The sequence below is a fragment of the Chrysemys picta genome, chromosome 14 (assembly GCF_011386835.1).
Source record: "Chrysemys picta bellii isolate R12L10 chromosome 14, ASM1138683v2, whole genome shotgun sequence".
Classification (NCBI taxonomy): Eukaryota; Metazoa; Chordata; order Testudines; family Emydidae; genus Chrysemys; species Chrysemys picta.
The window spans coordinates 37137452-37157501 of record NC_088804.1 but is presented as its reverse complement, the minus strand read 5'-3'; the positions used below and the strand labels follow the sequence as shown (position 1 = coordinate 37157501).

Sequence of the window (20050 nt, the reverse complement as noted above, 5' to 3'; positions counted from 1 at the left end):
TCTGAAGTACAACATTAGATACATTTAATCAATGTGTCCAACTAATGCAAGGGACATTTCTATCCCATGTGCTGGCAGAGTATTTCCTTATTATTTATAGGGAGTATCTGTAATTCTGACCTTCCTAATTCATGGAATATGAATCTCTTAAATGACCCTGGGATCCACTCATTTCAATACTGTCACCTTGTTAGTTGGAGAGATATAGGAAAGTGGAATACTCACATCTGCATAAACCTTGGAGCCAAAGACTGGTGCCCAGTACGCTGGTTCAGCTTTACAGTGAGCTGGACAATAAGCCCTGAAAAACATTTTATTCATATTTATTCGCTACATCAAGGAATAAGAGAAAAACAAGTTGCATTCTTGAGCTCTTGGAAGGAAGCCTTCAAGGGTCAGCATCTGGTTTGCAGGTGGCAGCAGCTGACTGACACTTTTTGCCCCTCTTTCAGCTGAAACTCAATAGTGACTACACAGCTGCAAACGAGACTCTTTTAGGCCAGTGAGACAGGAGGTAATGAAGGCCATTGGGCCAAATTCTCCAAGCGTAGCTTCCGTCCTTGTGCCCGGCCCCACACATACAATCGTTTGCAGGTGGAGTTTTTTGCCCCTCATCATTCATGCATGCACCTGATGGAATTTCCATGAGCAAAGCTCGTTCGCATGCGAGGCTCAAGAGGAAGGTGGTTTTGTGGGTATAAATTTTATCATTTGGGCATAAAAGGGATAGTGTCCCAAAACTGCACGTGCATGTGAATGAACAAAGTGTGAAAAGTTGCATATGCACATATTGAAGCCAATTTGAGGGGGGGGTCTTCTATTCGGACCCTCTTATATTGCTGAAGCATGTAAAAAAATCAGTAATAAACCCACAAAAATACGGATTTAAAATCCTGGCACTTGTTTGAATGCCAGTGTTGAGGGTATGCTCAGATCACAAACATGTTTGTGAAAACAGGTGATTTTATTCATATAGTATATTGTTTTGGATGTGAAAAAAGCTCCCTCATTTAACCTTTATCCCAGTTAATCTGACATAATCTATAACTTTAGTTTATAATCTTCAAATCGGATTCATTCAGTATCTCCATCCAGTCCTTCAGCTCCTCTTTTCCTTACCCCAGTACAGGTCAAAGGAAATAGCATCATACTTGAGATATGCAGCTTACCTTGGACAATGAGTTGCTGGCTTTTTGAACGGACACAGTTCAGCTACAGTGGTGTAACAATCCAGCGTCTGCACTGTGGAAATCAATACAGAGGGATGAATTACAAAGCCAAATAGCTGGTGCTCCTGAAGTAAACAGAAGCATTAGTCACGCATCACATCTGACAGGATGCATGTCCAGCTGATGCAGCCAGAAGAATAACTTCAATGGCTTCATTAGAAACAGCTTGCATTGAAGAGATATTTTTATTAGGATTTATGCTGGAGATCTACTAAATTGCTAGAAAATCCTTTTCCAAGGACCATGGCTTTTTAAAGAAAATAATATCTGAGTGATGTGATTTTGTTACAGATTTTTTTGAATACGGCAGGGTTTCCCTGGCAGGTTTTGGGTCAAATTCGGAATCTAAATGACTTGACAGTGTTGCTTTTAACTTTTCACTTGCCAATGCCAGAGAGACTTCACCCTAAAGCAGCTCAAGGTAACACAAGCCTTTTTTAAGCCCTGTTCCGGTCATCCCACCTTCTTTGGCAAAAGTGGACATTTGTCCGGTTTGCTCTTGCCAATTTGATCAGTTGGTGAGAGCAAACCGGACAAGTGCCCACTTTTGTCACAAAGTGGGGTGTGGAGGAACGTGGGGGAAAAGGGGGCAAGTGGTGATGCCAGCCCTGCGCAGGGGGGCGGGAGGAGGAGGGCTCAGACGCGGGGGCAGGCAGGGCTTGGGTGAGTAGTGACACAAGCCCTCACCTTTGGTAAATATGGTCACCCTATCTAGTATGTGCGTCACTGCTCACCTGAGCCTTGCCTGAGGGAGGGCTCAGGTGGGGAGGAGGGTGAGCGGCTTGGGCCAGCCCCAGATGGGGGAGGGGGGAAGGACTTGGGCCAGCCCCATGCAGTGTCCCATTTTCCCTTTGGGAAATATGGTCACGCCAGGCTAAGGCATTATTCAAATGGGTTGTAAAATGTTTAAAATGTTTTGAAAAATGCTACTTTTGTTTTTCCTGACCTGCTCTAATCATAAATAGGAAGAGTCTCTTGGCTACAAGAAGTTTTGCCCATTTAAGATTAAAAAAGAACATGGCTATGGAATGATGATGTCCATGTATAACAATAAACTCAAGCACCATTGATTTCGTCTCAACATTATAGTGACAAAAAGGGCATTTAAACCTACCTGTGACTTTGGAAACCACGAATGAATTTGAAGGTTTATGTTTACTGAAAAGCAAAACAAGAAATGTGTATACATATTTCATTGACCTTTAAAAAAATAAATGCACCACAGTTACTTTAAGATCTACTCTCTATTGCTTGTAAAAATATAATATATGGGTTTATAATAATAATAATATAATATATGGAGATATACCTATCTCATAGAACTGGAAGGGACCCTGAAAGGTCATCAAGTCCAGCCCCCTGCCTTCACTAGCAGGACCAAGTACTGATTTTGCCCCAGATGCCTAAGTGGCCCCCTCAAGGACTGAACTCACAACGCTGGGTTTAGCAGGCCAATCCTCAAACCACTGAGCTCTCCCTCCCTCCCCTGTGGCAAATGTGGACAATAATTTATTGTACAAGTCATGGTCCTCCATACACAGAGGTACATTTTCTCAGGGAAGAATTACCTTAAAGATTCAACGCCATTTCTTGTAGACTTGACAAAAAGAGGTGATCTCCCTTTCCTAGTGATGTCAACCAGACCTCCTTTATCATCTATGACGCCATAATGAATTGCAGCACGACATATACTGGATGCCTGGAAAGCACATAACAAATAGTATGGTGATACCAATGTTTCCTAAATAGTTCTAAGCCAAAAAGAAGCATTTAATAAACAAATATGTAAAATAAATACTTAAAGACTGGAGTTTACACAGACTTACATTTACTGAACAAATGCTGCATTGGTTCAGCATGCTGAATTTTACTATTATAACACATGGGCATGTATTTTTATTCTAAGTCTTACTTGATTTAAGGACAAACATGGATTTTTTAAAATAAAAAAATATAGTATTTAAATGTAAACTATAAGGAGAGCTGGTTGGAAAATGTCCCCCGCCTGAGGAAAATTTTGAGCTTTCAACAAAAACATCAGATCTGAAATATTTCAGCTGAAACCCCCGTGGTGAGGGGAGGTGGTGCATCATGGCAGTTCTCTGGCCACGATACATCATGGGAGATGCAATCTGGAGGGAAACCCAGCCCATAGAGAAGAATTGGGGTACTAAGCTACTGAACTACAACTCCCATGAGGCATCTGCAGCAGCATTTCAGCTTCAATATATTTGGGGCATTTTTTATTTTTTGGGGGGGGGGTAAAAAAAATCAAAATTTTCATCAGAAAACAGACACATTTTGTAAATACAATAATTAATCAAACCCCTGGTTTTCCATCAAAAACAGTTTTGACAGGAAATTGTTGACCTGCCCTAATTATAAACTATTTTGACAATTCAAGATTCAATGAGTCACCCTAAAAATAAAAACCCAGCAACCTGTAAACCATTCTGAGAAGCAATTCTAATATAAAGTTTCTCTTCCATCCCAATAGCTCATTGCTTTGAGGGATAGATCTTGAAAGATGCCATGCACTCCTGTGACGTACAGGCGGGCCCTCAACTTCGGTTGAACTTTGTGGGCATAGAGGACACTCAGAACCAAAATCAAGCTCTGAGTAGATACTCTTTTCAGCACTGATTTTATCACATAGATGGGAAAATGCAGATTACCCTTTTATATAGACAGCACCAGTACAGTTTACAGCACTAACATGGGAGGGCAGAAAATCTACATTACATTAGAATTGCCAGCATTTTCCATTTCTATTATTACCATTAAAACCCCAATAAATGTCATCTATCAGCCATAGCAAAGTACGTACAGTCTCATAATACAACGTTCCAAAGATTTTTGCCTTGCTGTTCACGCAGCCAGCTGGGCACAGATACCTAGTTAAAGATATATATATTTATTTATTTATTTATTTATAGTGAGTGTGAAATGTGAGTCAGACTTTTATTACATTTAATTTAATTTTAATGACATTAGTGTCATTTAACTACTCCATTTAAAACAAGCATTGCAAAACAGCCACGTTTTCTAATACCTTTCCCCTTAAGAATGAGAGCAATATTTAGATTCTGTGGATTTGTTATTCTACAAGCGATAAACTTCAGTGTACCCTTACTGAGACCTTAACCAGAGCTCTTGACTTCCTGGGTGGGGACAAGCTTTGAACTGATGGGCTAAGGTTGGATGGGAATGTAACACAAGAGGAGTGCACAATGATTGTGCCAAGGTTTACTAAATGGGGCTGGCCACCTGGGAGCTGTGGGTTATCATAGCCGTTCACCATTTCGAGCATTAAGTAAATGGAGTCACCTTACTGCTAAACTTGGCCGAATCATTTGTATTAAGAAGAATGAAAGGACTTTTTTCATAGGGATTTAGACAGCATTTGGATTCTAGTCACAGTCAATAGAACCCAGCCCACTCCATGTTTGCAAAAGCCAGCCAGGTTTAAGGTGGCCATTTCCATGACCACTGCAGCAGAAGTCGATAAAACGCTACCTGTTGCATGTTGATCCTTTGCATTTGTCCCTCATTTTGGTGTCGCACTTAATGACCTGTGCTAGAAAAAAAAAGGAGGGGGTGGGGGGAAGACATAAGAGACGAGAATGCAAGGAAAAAACTGCCCAGAGATAAGTGGTCAACTTGCATTATAGTGATAACTCAGGTACATGACATGGTCTCCAGGACTACTTCTGTGTGGGAAAATTGAATTCTTATCACAGAATAACTGGGCAGTCGGGAACTTCTAACTCAGAACAATAAGCCTGAAGCAGTTTTACATCCCTCACCTGGCCACTTTATTGCCACTTTAGCCATTCCTTTTATCACAAAGGAGTCTTTGTAAATATTAACTTGGCAGAAACACTTGACACCAGAAGACTTCAATTTACAGCCTAAAGACAGTGCTTAGCACTCCTATCATCCACTTAATTATAGGCTACCCACATTCCAGTAGATAGACTTGAGAAGGATATGCTCACTTCCCTCAGCTCACTTGCAGTAGAGCACTCTTTAAATTACAATGATTAGAAAAACCTTTAAAGAGATACTATCAATTCCATAAATATTTCAGCAGACCTTGCCAAGCAGAGTTGGCCCCCCTTCTCCCTCTGGACAAAATCCAGAAAGGATGTCAAGGTGGTGAATTTTGAGTTTAGAATAGTTCAAATGAGTAAAATAGTAAATCACGGACAATAAAATGCCTAGATATGAATATAATCTAGTGATCATGGCCAAGAATTTCTAAAGGTGCTTGGATACTATGACGACGAGTGTGATAGAAGAACCAGAACAGACCAACTAGTGATTTTGAGTGCCTCAATTCTTGGGCATCTAGCCCGAGATGCTGTAAAAGGGCCTACTTTTCAGGGTTGTCTGAACAATCAGGCCTCAAGTTGGACACACAAAATATTGCTTCCAAACAAGTTGGCCAAAAAAAAAAAATCCAATTATTTTAACTAGCCCTCAACACAGGTTTGCACTGGAGGCTTCTTCGCATCTCAGTCCATATCCACACACGTGCGCACACACACTCCTACAAGGATATTTAAAAGCTTATAGGATGTGGAAGACAAAGAAGCTCTCTTACTCATGAAACTGTCCGCGGTTGTGGTGATTTTCTTGATCTTGGTTGATTTGGTGGGTTTGGTCACCCGTTCTTGCACCCACACATGTTTTTCCTCTGTAATTTGTGGGACCTCCACTTCGTTAGTCTCATCCCGCTCAGGCTTTTGTACGTAGTGGTCATCTTATTGGGTGGGGGGAGGTAAAACAGTATTCTGGCATTAATAGCAAAGTCAGACGAGCTGAAGGAGGACTGATATTTCATGGAAGATTCTGTTTGGTTTGACAAAGATCTATTTCTAAACGGCTGGAAACCCAACAAAATGCAAGTTAAATACAGAATGGGCCAGATTCCTAGGGTGGGTAAAGAACCAGGAAAAGAGGTCTGGGTTCATACCATTCATTTACTCAGCATCTAAAGCACGGCATAAAGAACTAAGGTGTAAGTGGTTGAAGTGATCTGTCACTATTAGTTAGAATGCTGATGAGTGTGTGTGAATGTCTTACAATTATTTATCATGCGATTTACCAGTACAGCTTTTACTCTATAGAGGAAAAGGTCAGTCCTCTAAGATAGTCAGGCATATTAATTGGAGACTGTCAAGAAAGGATCCTAACCAGTTAAATGGTCAGATGGCTAATGCCCTCCCTTTCTCGTGTAGGTTATCCTCCTCAAAACTACCTTCCTCATCCTCATCCTAGATTTATTCTGTCCACTCGGAAATGAAGGTCCTGGTAGTGTCATCATTGCTAGGTCAAATCAAGCTACACAGCATACACTACTCATTTCTCCTTACTTTGCTGCAAAGTTAACGCTCTTGTGCCCTCTGAGGATACGTCTACACTGCAGGTGGACGCCCGCGGCTGGCTTGTGTCAGCCGACTCGGGCTTGTGGGGCTTGGGCTCTGGGGCTGTTTCATTGCAGTGCCGACTTCTGAGCCCAGGCTCTAGGAGGTGGGATGGTCCCAAAGTTCGGGCTCCAGCCCAAGCCTGGAAGTCTACACCCCGATTAAACAGCCCCACAGCCTGAGCCCTGCAAGCCCAAGTCAGCTGGCATGGGCCAGCCGCGGGTTTTTAATTGCAGTTAGACATACCCTAAAGTCCATAGTTAGGGAAAAAAGCTCCGAAGTGGCACAAGCTAAATCCACTTCCCTTGACGTGTCCTCCTAGCCGAAACCTCACTTTGCTTACATCCCCAGCAATGGAGAGAGGAATGATACGGACAAACTGATGACTGATCTCGCAGAGGAATTTCTCCCTCCAGCTGTACAGCCAGTGGTCTCATTCCATTCTCTCTTTTCTCTTCCCTATGGAAATACATTGCATACCTGTTTGCTTCCTCATTGCTCAGGCTACTAAAAATCAAGCACCTAAATTGATTTGGGCCCAAAATCTTTGCTTTGAACAAGTCTCCAGGGAGTTTGTCTGCATCTATGAAAACGGGCTCACTCCTTCACAGAGGAAAAGCCTTCTGTAGGTAAAGAAAGACGATACCATCGACACACAGCTCCAGAGCATCCTCTATTTTAAATATGAGCAATTTCACTGATGGTTTTAGAATTAATAATAGTTTTCATTTACTAAATAGAACACCATGTATGGAGCAAGCCAAATGAGGACGGTATTGCTTATAGCTACGACATAGACAAGTCTAAATTCATTGGGCCAAACTGATCTCAGTTACACCAGGGTAACTCAGAGAAACTTCCTTGAACTGACGGAGTTACTCTGACTTTACACCAGTGCATATAAGCAGAATTTGAGCTCTAGGTTTTAGGGAGTTACATGGCATTTCTGCTTCAGACAGTCTCATATAGTACCTGCTTCACCTTATTGTGTATCAAGTATCAGAGGGGTAGCCGTGTTAGTCTGAATCTGTAAAAAGCAACAAATGGTCCTGTGGCACTTTTAAGGGCACGTCTTCACTACCCGCCGGATCGGCGGGTAGCAATCGATCTATTGGGGATCGACTTATCGCGTCTAGTGAAGACGCGATAAAATCGATCCCTGATCGCTCTGCCGTCGACTCCGGAAATCCACCGCGGCAAGAGGCGGCAGCGGAGTCGACGGCGGCGCGGCAGCGGTCGACTTGCCGCCGTCCTCACAGCCAGGTAAGTCGACCTAAAATACGCCACTTCAGCTACGCTATTCACGTAGCTGAAGTTGCGTATCTTAGGTCGACCCCCCGCTGTAGTGTAGACCTAGCCTAACTAACAGAAGTATTGGGAGCATAAGCCTTGCATCTGAAGAAGTGAGGTTCTTACCCACGAAAGCTTATGCTCCCAATACTTCTGTTAGTCTTAAAGGTGCCCCAGGACCCTCTGTTGCTTATTCTGTATGTTTCAGAGTTAACCGTGGTGAATTGAAAGCATACAAATCTGTAAGTGCTTTTAATGAAAAGTTTCCAGAAACATTTCTTCTCCAATTTCTCCATACCACACAGAAAGGACCGAGGTGAAATCATCTGCATTTCCCCATGATGCACTGAGCTGAGAGAAATAGCTTATTGATCACCTACCTTTGTAACAGAGGTTGTTCTGGCAGCTTCCTCCATAGCTCGGTGGGCATTCAGAGCAGGGCCTGCCATTTTTATAAGGAGCTTCTCCAATCCAGTTCCCCCTGAAAAAAGCATGAGAGAATTTTTTTTCTGTTAAATAACCTCTATGCCACACACACAATTCTCTTACTTCACTTTCAGGCTCTATGTGCTGAGTCCTGCACCCCTGAGCCTCAAGGCCCTGAGGAATTGTGGGAAATGAATGTTTCCACTGTACTTCTGTGTTGCTAGATTGCTGTAAATATGGGAAAGGACCGCCAGTCTCTGATCTTTCCATGAACATACAGTCTGCAGCGTTCTCGCGATAACTCAGCAAACTAAGTAAACGCAGCACAGTACAGTAGTTTCCCTTCTGCTTCACAACTGGTTAGTCACAGACTGGTATTTGCCGTTAGCTCTCTCGTGTGTGTTCATTGAGGTGATCAGAGCCACAAGTCCACTATCATTTCTTTGCTCTCAAGATTATTCCATCAGCTACACAGGCCAGCATGGAACAAAATTCGTTTCCATTTAAAAGCTGTTCCATTTTCCAACCTGGAACTGCCTCCAAACAGAAAAACACAGGGCTTAGCCGGAGACATCAGAAATACTAGTCATGGTGAGCGCTCTAGACAACTTGCTGATGTCTCTAGACAACTTGTCTGGGAATATTTATCCTCACACCCTATTTTCTAATGACTCAAAACCCCCTCAGTTTTACCTCTGATGCCACAGCAGCATTCTCCACAGCTGTGGTAATCACTACAGACTGACTGAATGTTAGGCAGCTATCTCACATAAACTTTAAAGGGTCACCACTGCAAATCGGTTACTTTAAGGCAAAGGTTTCACCTCATTTCACTTCTAAAAGGCCTGTTTCAGAAGGGTGCATGTGTGTATGTGTATATATATATATATTATATTAAACTTTTACATTAAAATCCTATGCAGATACTGCATTCATGCATTCTGCATGCAAGCAGAAATTCCAGAAGAGTCTTATATTTGAGCATTTGTCTATTCAGCAGTCCTGAACTGATGATACGCAAAGCAGTTCAACCTTCTCCTGAGAAGAAACATATGGTACAATCCTGCATGACTATGAGTTTCCTCAAATTCCACTCCATTCCGAAGGAGATAAAGGTGCGCAGTATCTCATGGGAGGGAGGGCTTACTGTTGGCCTATATACCCATAAGATTCCCAACGGATTTCACCACAACAAACTGTGATGACTATGTTCCCCCTAACCTTAACGCTCAGCAGAACTCAATGGAGTCTGCAATCAGAATACCTTCATGTATATATTGACTTCTTTCTCCAGACCTTTCAGTGTTGTGTTGCCTTTCTATAGCTGTATTCTAAACTCTATGCTCTCTGGGACAGGGGCGTCTTTGATATTTGTGTCTTGTGCTGCACAGGGCAGATTTCCAGGGCCTACCAATTAAATATGAAACAATATTAACATCAATATCAATTTGTGACCCAGGCCAAACCTCTTACTAAAATCTTGCCACAGATGCATTCATTCGAAGGTGTTAAATGTAACTTCCACTTCTAGAAGAAGCCCAACCCAAGACTGGCTCAATCCTGAATGCTTGAGTTACGTAACTGTAAGCTCTCTGGGGCAGAGACTGTCACTTGCTACATGTCCGTATAGAACTTAGCACAACGGGACCCCTGATTGAAATCTCTGCACCAGATTCTATATTTGTTAAGCAACTTGCCAGGATGCAGTTTTAAAAGCTGGGGGGGGGGGGGGGGGTTGAAACATATTGTGTCTTCCTTACTTGGGAGAGTAGTTGCAGACCAGGTAGACAGCATTCTCCCAGATTTCTCCCCAAACACTCATCTGTTTGCAGACGTTTACAGCACAGCCAACCTTGTTTGTTGTGGCCCAAACGATCTGAAAGCACAACACAGACATTTTAAAAAACAGAATGCCACAAAAGGCACATTCGATCAAGCTTCCTGAGTATATTTTCCTAATGACTAGCATCTACATCTCCTCCTACCCCTGCAGACAGGCTGGGATACAACTTTTATAAGAAGTTACGCAGATGCCACTCTGTCTAATGCATATTCAGTACGGGTTTCTTCCTTATTTGTATTTCCTCATTCTATTAATGTTGAGGTGCCCTTCTCCTATAGGTTAGTATATTAATGATCTTAATTTATTATTATATACATCAATACATTGCCATGGCACTCTTGTGGTCAGACATCTGCAGAGTTTCTATCCAAAAGCTGGTATTAGCTCACATTCCTGTAGCTGGCTGGTGTAGTTATGGACAAAATTCCCCCAAACACACTATTTCCAGTTCCCCAAAACGCAGGAGGTAACTGTTAGGCCTGGTCTACACTAACCCCCCAATTCGAACTAAGGTACACAACTTCAGCTATGTGAATAACGTAGCTGAAGTCGACGTACCTTAGTTCGAACTTACCGCGGTCCAGACGCGGCAGGCAGGCTCCCTCGTCGACTCCGCGTACTCCTCACGCCGAGCAGGATTACCGGAGTCGACGGGGAGCACTTCTGGGTTCAATTTATCGCGTCCAGACAAGACGCGATAAATCGAACCCAGAAGTTCAATTGCCAGCCGCCGAACCAGCGCGTAAGTATAGACAAGCCCTTAGGCCGTTTATCTGTGCCAAAGTTCACAGGCCTCAAGCCTTGTGCTAACTGCTGAAGCCAACGTCATACAGGATACAGGCCTGTAGGTGCTTTGCATTACTGCTGAATAAAATAAATGCTAATGCTGGTTTAATGCTGACAGACCCCGGTCGTTGGCGGGCGGGATCGAACCTGGCACCTCTGGAGCTAAATACGTGGGCCTCTACTGCATGAGCTAAAAGACATGCAGCTGTTAGCTAAAGCTGCAGAGCAGACTCAATCTCTCTCTCTAAGTGGTCTCGGTGCCATTAAATGGGACAGAACACCACACCCAGGAGGTGTGTGGGTGACACTAGCGCTATGGGCTACGCGGGGTGTGAGGGAACACACCAAGTTCAGACACAGAACTCAGGACTTCATGTTTCCTTCCTCTTCTTTACCTGGGTATAGTGAGTGCACATTGCTCCAGAGCATCTTTCTGGACACCAAGGGTCACATTCGTGGGGATACGGATAAGTATAATCTTTAACTTCGTCATACCAAGATTGGACGTGGAAGGCTGGAGAACGATACCTGAAAGACCAAAGATACATAACGAGCTGGATCGCTAACTAGAACTGTGGGTTTTCAACCCAACCCCAGCACGCCCACGTCCCCTTTTGTTAATATGAAATTCTCAATAATTTGGTACAGGATAATTGTAAAGTGAGTTCACAGTGCAATGTGGTGCCATCTTGGTAAGGAGCTGCAACTTTAACAAACAGAGGGGCCATAGGAAATTGTAGAAAAAGCCAGCGTCATATTTTGACTAATGACAAATCTCTGGTGTTTTACATGCAGGCAAGTATTAGGGGCTGTTTCTTTAAAATCCATGACCCAATCGGACATTCTGTAGTATTTATAGGTTTAGCTTTCTTTTCAAAAGCCGTTGACCTGAAACGTCCCCTTGGCTTTTCCACTCAATTACAAAAGACTTCAGTTTGGCAGAAGATTGTATTTTGAAAGTAAACATCAGCTAGAAATTGCCAAACATATTAAACGGAAAGTCATGTACCTATTTTACCACTAGACAATTCATTACATCTGGAAGTACACTCATGTCCTCAGCCGCCATGCAGTAGGCACGTGTGGTATGTGGTTTGGACGTGCAGCGCACTTGTAAATGTGGTTTGTGGCACCGTTGCACTGTGATCCGTGCTTCTGTTGTAAATGTCAGCAAAATTATGTAGACAGACACTCATACACACAGTGCCTGTGGTATACGATGGGCCCAGATAGCCTTTCACCAATTGTAACTAACAGTACCTCAAGCCGGGATGTAGCAATCTGTCTGGGATGTAAATGAGCAAATCACTGGAATCACAGATGTCATTATCAAGGATACTTTGCACTTCCATCATAACCTTTGTCTGATGACCTCAACATGCATTAAAACCATTAATGAATTCTGTGTCACAGTACGTGGTGAGGTAGGTAACATTGGCCCCATTTTACTGAGGAAATTGAGGTAGAGGGCTTATGGACCCAAACCTTCATGCACTGAAATCAATGGCAGTTTTCTCACTGATTTCAATGGGAACAAGATTGGGACCTACAGTACGTGATTAGCCCAAGGTCACTCAGGAAGTCTGTAGTGGAGCCCAAGTTAGACCTGGTCTCCTAACTCCCAGTCCTGTACGTTAACCACAAGATCGCCTCCTCCTTTGTTACTGCAATTTGTCCAAAAAAAAAAAATTGGGCCCAATTCTGATATCACATCAGTCTTACACTGAAGAAACCCCACTGACTTCAACTGAGTTTTACAATGGGCATAATCACAACCAAGCCAGTTAGGCAAATCTTTTCCTTTCATCATTAACCTAACAAAACACAAATTATGTCCTGACTCCCTAGCTCCTTTGTTTGTAAGAACAATTAAGACTTTAAAAGAAACACTAAATTCACCCTTAACATCGGCACCAGATGAGCTCCAATTTAGCCATTGGTTGAGCTCTCAACAGCTTATCTGGACAGCATCCAACGTGGTTCATTAGGCCAACAATGCTCAGGAAAATGATGACAAAGAAACAGATTGCCATTTGATGAGTCTCCTCAGTGGAAAGCACCAGATGGGTTCTTCTCACCAGGAGCTGGCCGAGCAATCCATGTGGATGCAGAAACACAATAATTTCCAAAGCCCCAGGTTTTTTTCCCGGGAGTATAAAACAAACTATTTGCTCACCTAGAATTACATGGCCATCTGCAAGCAAATACAAAGTGGTTGCAGTAAAGATAAATTGGGAAGTGAAAAGGGAAATATGGTGCGATGCACTTAGAGGACTTATAACAGTGTTCAGACCTAGTGGGAATGGCCAAAAATGGTTCCTCAGAACTTCTTTGCTGGTTAATGGAGAGAGCAAAGCTACGTGAAACAGGGGACTTGGGAGTCAGGGTCCTAGATTCTGATGCCAACTCTGCCACTAAGTCTCTGTATGACGTTGGGCAAGTCCCTTCACTTCTCTGTGCCTCACAGGTAAACCCACCAAATAGTGAGGTTTACTTAACATTTCCTAAGCATGTTGGGCACTGCTGGCTGAAAGGCCCAATAGATGTTATTACTGTATTAGTTTCACAGCTCCTTTTTTCCAGCTAGTCAAGTTCTTTTTATTAAATATTGACAAGACAAACCTCCCAAATTGTCAAACAGGGCGAGACCCAGAATGACACTATTAAACAGATATGGCACATTAGACACTCAGCGTTCCATCTCTTACCTGCCCCAATGAACAGCCAAATTCTGACCAATGGACATAATGAGGCTGGCAGGTCCATGATCCCAGATGCACTCCTGGGCCCAAGCCTCTGCAGATCTTTCCAGCTCATCATCCCAGGTCTGCGTGAGAATCAAAGAACAGATCCATTGACAAATACTCTCAGTCTGAAAACATCTTACATTAGACTTAGGTTATGCCTACGCTACACAGCGCTGGCGGCACGCAGGCTACGTGTAGCTACGTGCCGCAGTGAAAAGCAAGCTGTTTCCACACTATGATGTGTAGCTACACGTATCAATGAAAGACTCCAGCAGTGGGACGCTACATTGCTAAAAACAGCAGTGTAGACGGGGACGCATGGCTCGGGTGAGTAGAGAGCCATGTAGGATATGTACTCAGGTACATACCCACCCCCTTCAGGTGTGTCTTTACTTGTCCCAGGTATGCCTCATGGTCTGCACTACTATTTATACCCACGTTAGAGGGGCTACCCATGTCCGTATTCTATACGCTGCTGAAAGAAGCATCCAGCAGAGACATACCTTAAGAACCAAGAGACGGGACCAGCAGAACCTATGAGGGTTAAGACTTGCACATGATCCCCAGCTCAGCCTCTCAGACCTAGTATTATGCAATGCAATTCCGGGCCCTGACCTGGGAGTGAATTCCCCATTTAATACAATGGAAATGCATGGATCCAGCACAAAATAGTCCCACTTTTCAACGTCTGGCATCGCGCTTCTTGGGAGATACCACATATGATCAACTCTAGTTTGGAGCTGCTGATTCTTCGGCGCAATGACGCGAATGTGGGGTGAGGGTCCAAACTTAACATCAGCATATTCCTCTCAACTACCCCTTTGTGCACAGCTTCAATGGGGAGTGTGTTGTTTTCTGAGCCGAGTGCAGTCTATCATGAACAAATTTGCTTAAAAGTGGATTTTTGAACATAGTAGATAGTGCTGTGTCGATGAATTTTCTTAATGTACCAACAGATCCTTCCATCTTCTTCCTAGCTTCACCAAGACAGGCAGCCACTGGGCCCAAACCTGTGAGGCGCTTTGCTCTCACAACTCTTGCAAAGGTCTATGAAAGCTGAGGGCACTTAGGATCCAGCAGATAGACAACTATGATGGCATCTGAGCAACTGAACATTTAGTAGGGTGACCAGACAGCAAATGTGAAAAATCGGGACGGGGTGGGGGTAATAGGAACCTATATAAGAAAAAGACCCCCAAATTGGGACTGTCCCTATAAAATCGGGACATCTGGTCACCCTAACATTTAGGGGCAGAGTCTGGCAGTTACATTGGGGCAATGCAGGGTCACACCATGCTGGCATGAGAGAAATGCAATGTCTCCTGGAGCTTACCTCACATACAGGGGGAGTATGACCACTATGCGCTCTCTATTCCAGCCATCCAGCTCCACTGGCCAATGAGGAGTGAGTAGGGGGCCCTGGTCATCCCTGCCCCTTTTTGGGTAACTTGTTGACTCAGAACAGAGACTACAACTGTGGTTGGCCCTTGTACATGGACACAAGACTCCTCATGGTCTGCCACTTTGTGCACCATATAAACGCCAGCCATTATCTGACCCTCTTCAAATCCAGTCTAAAGCCACAGAAGCTCTCACAAGATCCTAATGTTCCTAGTATTTCAGAGCTTTCCACCAGAGCCCTCCAGAGTGCAGCCTCAAAGGCAGTTGCTTTCCAAGTCTCCTAATTTAATGCAGAGACCATACGACATGAGCAATAGGCCACTAAATGGAAATTGACATGAACATATGTGCTACATCTTCCTCTGGTGTCTATGGATAAAACAAACCAATACAGGCAAGAGACACTCAATGAAAGACTGGGAACGAGCTCGGGGGTTTTTGTGTGGATTCATGCTTGATTTGGAGATGCTTGGTTCTGCCGGCATCAAATTACAAAACCATGCTATTTAAATTAGAGCTGCCATTTGCTTCTCTTTCAACATATGAATGCCTTCAGGAGACTGGAATGATTCCAAATGCAATAAATATATCAACAAAATAGACTTCAGACTGTTCTCTGAAGACCCCTTAATGCCAAATACTCAAATCAATATATATCTAAGATCAACATTAAAGCCAGAACTGCACTAACCAGCTACACTCACTGCGACTTATTTAAATTCACTCTTTGGCAAGCTGGAAGAGCCTGAGTCTAGCAATTTGCAGGGCAAGAGGCAAGACACATTAATTCAGGGGTTCTCAAACTGGGACCACTCAGGGGGTCACATGGTTATTACATGGGGAGTCGCGAGCTGTCAGCCTCTACCCCAAACCCTGCTTTGCCTCCGGCATTTATAATGGTGTTAAATATATAAAAAAATGTTTTTGATTTATAAGGGGGGTTGCACTCAGAGGCTAGCTATGTGAAAGGGGTCACCAGTACAAAAGTTTGAGAACCACTGCATTGATTGGTTTTAAGTGTCAGCTTAAATTTGTTTTTTCTTGTGTTCAGATTTTCTGTAACCTAACTGCCATACCAATAGGCGGTTGTAACCCAGAGAAAGTAAATACATATTGTATATTGGTGAATGTGACTGCACAAGTCTTCACTGTGGTGGATACTCTCCAGGAAATGGTTTAAAATGTGCTGGCGGTCAACATGATTCAAAACGGTTTGGAACACTTTTTACTTCTGGAGACTTGGGATAGTTTTTGAATGAAGTTAAGGACATAATTACACAAAACACATGCACAGTTTACCTAAACCATTATCGCAATTTGCACATGCAACTACAATAAGAGCATGCACAATTAGGCATGCATTTGCTCACCTGTCTTGTTTGTAAATGTGACATTCGGGTGGGAATGCTATTTTAACTCACACAAGTAATTGGCTAATCTCAACCAACTCCACTGCTGTGGCAGGACTGGTGTGGAACTGGAATAGCAGATATTCTACAAGGTGGTTTGAGGTGCATTGGCAGAACCTTGAACCAGCTTGCTTGCCCCACCTAGTAATACAATCCCCTCCACATTCATGATTAGTAATTTCACTACTTTTAATCACATAGAGTAAGACAGGTTAACTCCACATGCAAGGGAACTAAGATACTTTCCTTCTAGGAATACATGTAGCCCAATCATTTGTAGCCTGTTAATTTGTTGGAAAAATCCATTGAGAACTGACAGACAATACATGTGTCATCCAGCCCCTCTGGGCAAGGTAAGGTTTTTGATGTTCATTGCTGCTGACTAAGCCAACCTAAAGGTCACTGGTGTCTTAGAAGCTTCTGCTTATTTTTCAAGGTTTATTATCAATATGGAGCTTGTTTTGTTTTGGCCATAAGCCATCACCATTACTACTGTTCTATAATAAAAACATACAGTGGAAGTGTATGTACTAAAGTTGCAAGGTGGTTAGGGTAATTTTATTTCTGGCCAGCTTCATCTGGAAGAATGTATACTGTTCACATCTGGCCTAGAACAAAGCCTGCCAAAAGGGAGCCATGGAACTCATTTTCCATTAACACTGAATACCACTGTTAACCTTGAACTCCATTATCCTAACATAGTCAAGCAAAACAGCTTGCATTGCACTAGGTTACGGCTTTATTGAATTTCTATTCTCTCTCCACTCTACTGTTACCCCATCCTCAGACATTTTTTCCCTTTGCTTGAATCATTCTCTTGCTTCAGTTATATGTATAATTGCTCTCGAACAATAAAGAGTATATGTTGCTCAGCATACATATATGTTATTGAACTGGCTACATCATTTAATTTTGGTATATGTTGGATAATAATGACACAGCAGATGAATATCTCCATTTCCTGGAAAACATCAGCTCTCTGTGCAACTTTAGGTCATTTAAGTGCATCAGATATAGACATGGGATAATGGAGTTTCACAGCCAATACATGGATGCTGTTAGCCAAGAACCCATGTTCTACCTACTTATCCACAAATTAATGCCAAGTCTTCTCCTATGAAGAGTTTGCTACCGGCATCAAATTAAAAAAAAAAAAAATTAAGCCTTTAGCCTCTCTCTTTCTGAACAGCACTGAAAACAGCCCATCATCTTAAATGAGCAAAGGCTGAGACGTGTTCAGTTTAAAACAAAGGATTAAAGTTAACTTCGTGCTCAGAATGCGTGCAAGGATTCCCGAGGAATATTAGGTAAACACATTAGGTAAACACAATATTATGAACACATGAAAGGCTGATTATAGTCTTTCCAAGTAGCACCATTTTATACCCAACTTCTTTCTTCACAGCATACCGGGCTCTTTCATTTGTACAAAGTCTCCCATAAAACCACTAGAAAAGCACCCTGAGCAAAGACAAACATCAACCAGTAACCATCCTGGACGAGTAAATAGAAGTCAGCCAGTGAACACTCCACTACTGAAGCACTTTTAGATCCCCAAAGCCAATGAAAATGCGTTTGGCTTTCTTGCATTGCTTTGTGTTTACTTTCTTGGAATCAATCAAGCCACATCTTCCCTTGCAGTATGTTACAGGCAGCCCGCAGAATATCCCAGTCTACTGAACAACAGGGATACAATAAAACAACTCTTAGGAAGGACTGTAACTCTCTCACTGACAAAGCAGCAACAACTAATAGCAAGGAACCTGGCACTCTTAAGGCTTATCTGAAGAGCTGATGTAAAAGTAAAGACAGATATAATATTGCCTTTTCTCCCTTACTCTTCCCTCCCTGTTCTCTTAAGGCAGAGTTTTACATTTATGGCATTCAGTCAAATGGCAAAAGGTATTATTAATAAAAGATGCCTTTTATATCACATGAATCCTTTTTACACACAGTCTCAATTACCAGCTCAATGAATGAATCCAGAAGAGACAGACTGTCAAACTGGTGCTATTTTTGCAGTAACAATATTTGCAGGAGAGATAAATGCACAAAAATTACCACCCTCTGTCGTTCTCTGATTCCACAATATTTTGAAGACGCCCCAGAAATAGCTCAAGGTAGGGCCCACGGCGCTGTATGGAAAGCTCTATGGTGAAAAGGTAGTCATCTTAATTGCTGCTGCTGGTAAAGACACACTTAACACTTTGACTTTTCAAGGGCTCTCTCTGAAGTGAGAGTACACATTGAGTGTATTTTGGTTCCTTGAGGTCAGGGGGAAAAAACACACCAAATACCACCAGTTCATCTACCACTGACCTCAATGGGAGGCTTTCTAAAGATTTTAACAGATTGGGCCTATATTGCAGATGGAGAAGTCCTGATCCTCCAAGGTGCTGAGCATCTTCAACTCCCATTGAAGTCAATGAGAACTGGTGGTGTTAGCATATCACCAGAGGCACTGGGCCATAACTACAGCAAGCCAAAGAACCCCAGCAAAGGTGTGATTACTGTAGGTGAGTAAATGCTTCCCAGAGATGGCTGGTGTGGCTTCTCTGTGCAGACAATGGCATTCCACAATGCCCGAGTCTTAAGCAGCTGAAGCTTCAACAGGGAGAATGGAGGTTAAATGTTAGGGAAAACTGGGTACTTGGATGACATTTAGGTATGGAATAAGCTGCCAAGGGAGGTTGTGGAATTGCCATCAATGGAGGCATTCAGGGCTAGACTAGACAGTACTGAGGATGTTTTATGAATAATGAAATCAGTCCTGAAACTATGCAGTGGGATGGACTAGTTGACCCACTAATGGTCCCTTCCAACAAAAACAATTCAGTGGGATAAGATGGCTCCAGAAAACCACTAGCAGAGTGTGTTACTGTCCTCTGGCCAGAAGAAAAACTGATGTGGTCACACAAATTTCAGTACCAATAGTTGAACTCACCATATATTCCATATTGGAGGCTGAAGGATAGACTTCACCTCTCAGCTTGTTATGAAGCATCAAAATCTCCTCTTTGTCTGACCTTGGAATGGCTCTCTTGGCTCTGGAGTGATATCTGCTCAAAATGCTCTCGAAGTGCGTGCCATTGGGCAAGAAAAAGCCTTGCGCTTCATGCATCAAAACCAGTAAACATCCAAGAGGGAGGAACCAAGACAGGGCAGGACTCATGGTCATTCTCTACTCAATGGAAGTCGAGATGAAGGAGATGGAAGCACTCTGGTTTTCTCAAAGGCAGCTCTACTGCTCTGTACAGATCTGGAATTCAAGTGGGAAACAAACAGTCACTTAATCTACCACTAAAGAACATTGACACCCCGTAGAATTTCCAAAGAGGCAAGGGGCCTTGGATTCAGATTCTTGCACAATAAAGGAGTGATGCAATCCTGAAAGTTAAACAAATTATTTTCTCTCCTACACAGCAGTGAGGAACCTCAATGTTTCCCATGTCACAGATAGGATGCCCTATCCTATTTCCTTCTTAAATTA

General features: G+C 42.9%; 1 protein-coding gene across 4 annotated transcripts in view; it reads right to left on the bottom strand.

Moving 5' to 3' along the window:
* CRISPLD2 (cysteine rich secretory protein LCCL domain containing 2) overlaps nucleotides 1-20050 on the bottom strand; it is a 43021-nt gene that overhangs the window by 15271 nt on the left and 7700 nt on the right. For all 4 annotated transcript variants that reach the window (XM_005292290.5, XM_008168633.4, XM_065567284.1 and 1 more), the window contains 12 exons: nucleotides 19505-19819; nucleotides 13712-13830; nucleotides 11399-11531; nucleotides 10135-10250; nucleotides 8329-8429; nucleotides 5836-5994; nucleotides 4746-4806; nucleotides 4057-4123; nucleotides 2798-2928; nucleotides 2344-2387; nucleotides 1170-1242; nucleotides 226-301 (listed from right to left, as the gene is read on the bottom strand). In XM_005292290.5, the coding sequence (XP_005292347.2) occupies nucleotides 226-301; nucleotides 1170-1242; nucleotides 2344-2387; nucleotides 2798-2928; nucleotides 4057-4123; nucleotides 4746-4806; nucleotides 5836-5994; nucleotides 8329-8429; nucleotides 10135-10250; nucleotides 11399-11531; nucleotides 13712-13830; nucleotides 19505-19738 (1314 nt within the window). In that variant the 5' untranslated portion in view covers nucleotides 19739-19819. The remainder of the gene's footprint in view (nucleotides 1-225; nucleotides 302-1169; nucleotides 1243-2343; nucleotides 2388-2797; nucleotides 2929-4056; nucleotides 4124-4745; nucleotides 4807-5835; nucleotides 5995-8328; nucleotides 8430-10134; nucleotides 10251-11398; nucleotides 11532-13711; nucleotides 13831-19504; nucleotides 19820-20050) is intronic.